We start from the raw sequence: 6,000 nt of genomic DNA, 5'->3' as shown, positions 1-6,000 counted from the left end.
TGACCCTCCTGGTGACAGTGGATGCCTTTCGTTGTAGGGGACACAGACGCAACACAGCGTTGACCTTCTGGCGGCCCCACTCCCGGAGCCAGCAGATGTGTGTAAAGGCTTTTAGGAGCCCACAGAGTCTTGGGGTACCTGGGGGCCTGGTGCCCTGGGGGCTGAGGGGAGCTGTGACGTGAGCCCAGGAAAGTGAGGACAGCATCTCAGAGGGGAAGGTCTCCAGTCCTTCCATGCTAACCGGGCAGCAAGGGGCAGGCCGGTGAGGAGGGAGAGGCTGGCTTGGAACAGGTGTGAGGCTCAGAAGGCCTTGTTGGTGAGGGCGCTGGGCAGCTACAGATGGTGGATCCAGGAGCTGGAGACAGACCCCCTGGGTGTGGGGGGAGCATCTGAGGCTGCCCGTGCCAGGCTTTGGAACCCTACAGCCCGAGACCCCCACGGAGGCCCAGCAGTCGGGCCGCTCCACGTCCTGCAGCTCAGGGAGGCAGCATTATTCCTAATAATGCACAAACCGGAAATGACCCGAACGCCCGTCGGCAGGAGCTCCAGTGACCAAATCGTGGCGTGTTTGCGTGACAGGGCAGCGCGCCTGAGCTAGGTGACACAAACAGATGGGAAACACGGATGCCACCTGAGTGGACAGGCTCCCCGTCTCTCTGCAGGAGAGGTCTGCAACCCAGCAGAATGAATCCCCAGCGACCAGATGGGATCACTGGGGCGGGAAGAGGAACTGGGAGGAGCCCAGGGCGCCTGAGCAGGTGCTAGAAAGACAGGGCGCATGGACGTATCACGCAGGAAGGCAGTGACCTTCGGTTCTGGTGTCGGCTCCCTACAGCCCCGGGCTCTCTTTAGGGTGAGCCCTGCTCAGGAAGTACAGGCGAGGGTGCCGGCTGAGCCTCCCCAGGGTGGAGGGGAGCTGGCCCTGCCCACCTGCCCTGCAGAGCAGGGTGCGGGAGGGTGCGGAGTGGAGTGCCGGGGAGACCAGATCGCAAAACACCACTGTCCGTCAGCTTTAACCCTCGCGCGACCTCTGTCTGGATTTTGCTGAAAGAAAAGAAGTCTTTTCCACGATGGCCAGGATCTAGGGCAGGGATGCCTAGACCTCGGGGTGCATATGAGTCAGTTGGGGGATCAAAATGCAAATTCCAGGGCCGCACTGAAAGTTTGATCCTGTCCACTTGAGGGGAGGGGGCTCTGAGCCCGCATTCGTAAGCTCACCCTCCTGACTGGGACGCAGGTGGCCGAAGACGGCTCTTTAGGAATAATTGTTGGTTCTTGTTTTTTTTTTTAAGATTTTATCTATTTATTTTTAGAGAGGGAAGGGAGGGAGAAAGAGAGAGGGAAACATCAATGTGCGGTTGCTGGGGGCCGTGGCCTGCAACCCAGGCATGTACCCTGAGTGGGAATCGAACCTGCGACACTTTGGTTCGCAGCCCGTGCTCAATCCACTGAGCTACGCCAGCCAGGGCCTAATTGTTGGGTTTTGCATTGAGGCCCAGGCGACTTCAGCTGCGGAAGTTAGCGCCGCAGATGTGAGGCTCACGCTGGCGGTCGATCCTCGCACCCCACAGAAGATTTCTAAGGACGGGGTGGGGGGGGCTTGACGCAGGATCCGATTTTTCCCCCGCTTTCTTCCCACCAAGAAGCCGTGCACGTGTGATCCATTCATTCCTCTGCAGATCCCTGAGAGACGGGCGGCACAGCCGACCTGACGGCATTCTCCCAGTAGATGGCGCTAACTCATCTGAAATACCGTTGTAACCGGCGTCTGAAGCTCAAGGCAGGTGGAGAGACGGAGAAAAAGGCCACCACCCAGAGACAGTAGGGGAAACGCTCGTAGGCAGATACGCCCAACGCTGACCGACTGTCCCGGAATAACACAGAGGAAGCTCACAATCTCCTGGATGTACTTTATAATCTGCGGTGTAGCCCTGGCTAATCGCCACACTGGCTTTCAAAAATCACCTGCTACTTCCCGAACCTGGGATCTCGGGCTGCTAGTAGCCGCTGGGAGGGAAGATATACGATGTTGCCATACCCCGTTATGACCACAAGATGGCGATGCTGCGCCAGAAGCATGGGAGGCATTAAAAAAAAAATCTAAATTATAAAAAGCAATCTGAAGACTGAGAGTGTGACCTGGAAATGAGATCGTGAAAAGAGACGTGGTTGGTTACAGTCGCACTTCACAAACATGGTTTCAAGTCCATAAATTCTTCTGACCTCAGATCTCCGGTATATCCACTTCTGAGACGCGGGGAACCACAGGCTGACGCCTCTTACAAGAGACGCGGAGAGAGACGTCATTCTGGCCACATGTGCAATATAGTGAATGGGAAGGAGTCCATGCGTACAAGGCTGAAAGTTCCTTCTTTTGCGCAGCAAATGCGCGAGCCCCTGCTTTGTGCCAGGCGCCGATCGCGATGCTAAGAAACTGTAGGGACTGCAGAAGTCGCTTGTCCAGTGCGAGAGCCCGACCAGGTTGAAGAGCCGCCCCGCCCCCCCCCCCAGCCGCCTCAGGTACGTTTTAGCTGATCCCACCTGGTCCCCAGAGCCAATGGTTCAACTGTCAGGAATGTGGTGAGCCAGCTCTTAAATACCTCCATTATCGAAGTTAAATTATGTCAACTTACAATTAAATTAGTGATATTGAAAAGCTATAATTAAATAAGTACTATTTAAAACTCATCACTTCCGAATTATTTTACATTTCGCAATTACCTATGCCGGGGGCGAGCAAACTTCCTGTAAAGGGCCGGAGTAAATATGTTAGGGTGTGCAGGGCGTACAGTTTCTGTCGCCCCTGCTCTGCCACCGTCCCATAAAAGCGTGACAGCCGTGTCTCTGGTACCTGTGAGGCCTGGGCGTGGGCCCATCCTACTGGTCTCTCTTCCCAGCCCCGCCTCCCAGGATGTCTCCCTGGCAGCTTGTAATGAATGGGCCAACACAAAATTGGCCAACGTTTTTCTCCCTGGGCGGGGAAGGACCCACGGCTGCGGACCTGCATCTGGGAGGGTGCCCCCCACCCCAGGAATGCGGGAGGACCGGAAGCTCCACCAGGAGCAGGGTCCCCAGAAACGGCGGCCGGTGGCCCCGCCCCGTGAGAGCCTCCGCGCCGGCGGAAGTGAGCAGGATCTTCCCGCACGTGCTCTGCATCCTGCGCACGGATGCCGGCGGGCAGCCCTGCCTCCACTTGCCTTTCCTTTGGACTTGTACAGAAAACACCTGGATTCCCGGCTTTTTTCTTTTTAACCGTGCGATCCAGTCTTACCTACAGATCCCTAACCGTGCTCCCAGACCGGTCCTGAAGGCCCCATCCATACGCTCCTTCAGCCGCGCACTCACTCCACCCATGTTTATCGAGGGTGACGGGACTCCGGAGTGGTCAGGGCTGGCAGGGGCCTCAGACCCCGTGCCCCCACGGCCCCACGGCCCCGGGGCCCCAGGGTCCGCACCCGACCCCGACCTGGGGTCCAGCCCAACGCCCCAGCCGACACTCAGCAAACCCCTATGCAGGAGCTCTGCACCCTCATTTCAACGATGAAAAAAACGACAGGACGCAGGAATCTCAGGGCCTCACTGCGGTGGGTCAAGCTGGTAAGTGTCAGCAAACGGGATGAAAAGCCGAGGGGTAAACGTGCCTTTAAGGAAATCATTTTGGGATTCTCCCCACGAAGTCTGGACACTGTTTTTTGCAGTCCTACGCCGTGCACATGTGACAACTTTTCCGTCTGCATGCCCGCGGCCCACGCGGCTCGTCTCCCGCAGCCACGCGGCCCGGACACTCTGTGGCATCCGCCACACCAACACCCGTCTGCTACTCGTGCAACCAGGAGGAGCACGCCGCTGCCACCCACCAAACAGGACATCTCGCTCCGAGCGCTCCGTGTCCCGAGCGCCGTCCAAGCCAGGGGTCGACCGCTCAGCCCTGAGTCCCGGACGGCCTCGGGCGCCTGGCACGTCTCTTCCGGGAAGCTTCAGTGAGTCGTTCCGCACGCTGGATTCATCTCCCACGAGCCACACGCGTGTGCAGTGTGACAGCTGCCACTCCGAGATGTCCGTGGAATTGACGGTGCCCGTTCCGTAAAGGAGAGTCTCAAAGCCCCACAATAGGCGCAGGCTGGCAGCTGCCACTATGGACGCAGAGTGTCAGGGGCTGGACACGCGGAGTCCCCCCTGAAGGTCACGTCAGAGAAGGACGTTTTGTGACAGACTCACTCATTTATCCCAGCCCCAGGACAGAGAGAGAACACCACCGGTAGGACTTTAATGACTGGGCCCAAAGTGGTCTCTTAATAAATAAAACAAAAAAAAAATGTCTTCGAGACAAGCATTAGCTACAGAGGAAAAATGATCACATGGCCTTGATCCATGAAGAAGACACATTTATTTACATTCTCGACGCACTAGAAGAGGCGGAAACGGCCACAATTAAAATTGGATGCTCCCAAAAATACCATGTGGTCAATGCACTTAACCGAAAGCTCCTGGTATCAATAACTTCATTTGGACTTCTTAGAAAACCAACATAGACATACTTCTAGAGTGCAAAATGCTTCTTATTAAATACTTCAGTAACACAAAGCAGTCTGCTTTCAACACAGGCGTTCCCGTCGGAGGGGCCGCCCCCGCCGAGCCGTCCACCGCCGGCCATGGACGCGGGGCCAGGCCGCGGGCCCCGCCCCGCGCGGCGCCGGCCCCGCCCCCGCCCCCGCCCCTACTTGTACAGGCTCATGGTGGGGCTCTGGTACATGCACATGTACGCGTCGCAGAGCAGCCTGCGCGCGCAGCCCTGGATCCGCCTCGAGTCCAGGGAGTGCAGGTCTTCCGGAGACATCTTCAGGTACTCGCGGACTTCCGGGCACGGGGTCACCTGGGGGATGTTGAAGCCGTTCTGACCACCTGCGGGCGGAGGGGGGGAGAGGTCTGCTCAGGGTCCAGGTGTCCACCCCGTGGCGGCCCGGCCCGGCCCGCGCGCGCGCCACCGGACCGCTCTGCAGCGCGGGCAGGCGGACTGTCAGCATCGGGAAGGCCCGATCTGACGTCTGGGTTCTAGGGGTTAAAGCCTCGCATTGCTCTCGGCAGTTTTCCCGCTTCTGGGTTTCGGAGAGGGCTCTGGGGCTGAGCACGAAGAAAACTGGCGGAAGGATGGGCAGCCAGCAGAAGTCCCAAACCCCTCCCCAGGCCTCCCTCTGTGCCCACGAGTCACGCCGCGAGGACGACCGGTGCATGCCGCACGCAGCGCTCCCCGTTCCTGCCTCCCGTCCCCACTACGAGACTGTGTGCTATGGCACAGGGAACTGCTTTATCTCCTCCATGTAAGCACACACACCCCCCCCCCCCCCCGGTGGGCGGCCCTCGCAGCCTTCCTTCCCCGTGTCAGACCGAAGGGGGCTGTGACTGGGGTGGGTGCAGGGCCCCAGTGGGCCCCGTGGGGGAGCTGGCTCAGCAGGCCGGGGGCGCTTTTCCGAAAGCCTGAGCCCCATGCTTCTGAGTCTCACGGTTAAACGACCAGGGACCTGGGGCAGCGACGCACACACAGGAGGGGCTGCACTGTGCCCTGTGTCTGTGGGCTGAGAGAAGGCTGGCCAGCCCTTCCCACGGCCTGGGCTCCTGGTCCAGAGGCTGCTGTGGGGGGCGCCCCAGGCTGGCAGGGGGCCTCGCCGGGAGACGGTGACAGGAGCTTACAGAGGGCGGAGGACGGGGAACGGGGGCCCGGGGCGTCTCAGCCTTGCCTAGCACGGGGCCAGCGCTGCTTGGACACGACTCCCCCAAAGAAGGCAGCCCCCCTCTTCCAAACTCAGCGTTGTCACTCAGGCGACGACACCACGGGTTCGGCACAGAGCCCTTCAGCGCTGAGGTCACTGAGGCTGAGTTAAATGCCAGCCCAGTGCCCTGCGGCCCCTCTGCCTCCGGGTTAGTGATGGAGGAACAGGGGTCCTTCCCCTCTCGTCTGGATCTGGGTGGGTGACTCACTGGGCCTCCCAGAGAGCCTGGCTC

At 59.4% G+C, this 6,000-nt stretch overlaps 1 protein-coding gene across 3 annotated transcripts in view; it reads right to left on the bottom strand.

Annotated features, from left to right (window-relative positions):
- Positions 1–4,480: 4,480 nt before the first annotated feature.
- Positions 4,481–6,000, bottom strand: part of CYLD (CYLD lysine 63 deubiquitinase) — a 32,104-nt gene continuing 30,584 nt past the window's right edge. For all 3 annotated transcript variants that reach the window (XM_028501786.2, XM_036013574.1, XM_036013573.1), the window contains one exon: positions 4,481–4,902. In XM_028501786.2, coding sequence (XP_028357587.1) covers positions 4,718–4,902 — 185 coding nt within the window. In that variant the 3' untranslated portion in view covers positions 4,481–4,717. The remainder of the gene's footprint in view (positions 4,903–6,000) is intronic.

The sequence above is a fragment of the Phyllostomus discolor genome, chromosome 12 (genome assembly GCF_004126475.2).
Source record: "Phyllostomus discolor isolate MPI-MPIP mPhyDis1 chromosome 12, mPhyDis1.pri.v3, whole genome shotgun sequence".
Classification (NCBI taxonomy): Eukaryota; Metazoa; Chordata; class Mammalia; order Chiroptera; family Phyllostomidae; genus Phyllostomus; species Phyllostomus discolor.
The sequence above is the reverse complement of the archived record's forward strand: the minus strand, read 5'-3'. Positions and strand labels throughout refer to the sequence as shown.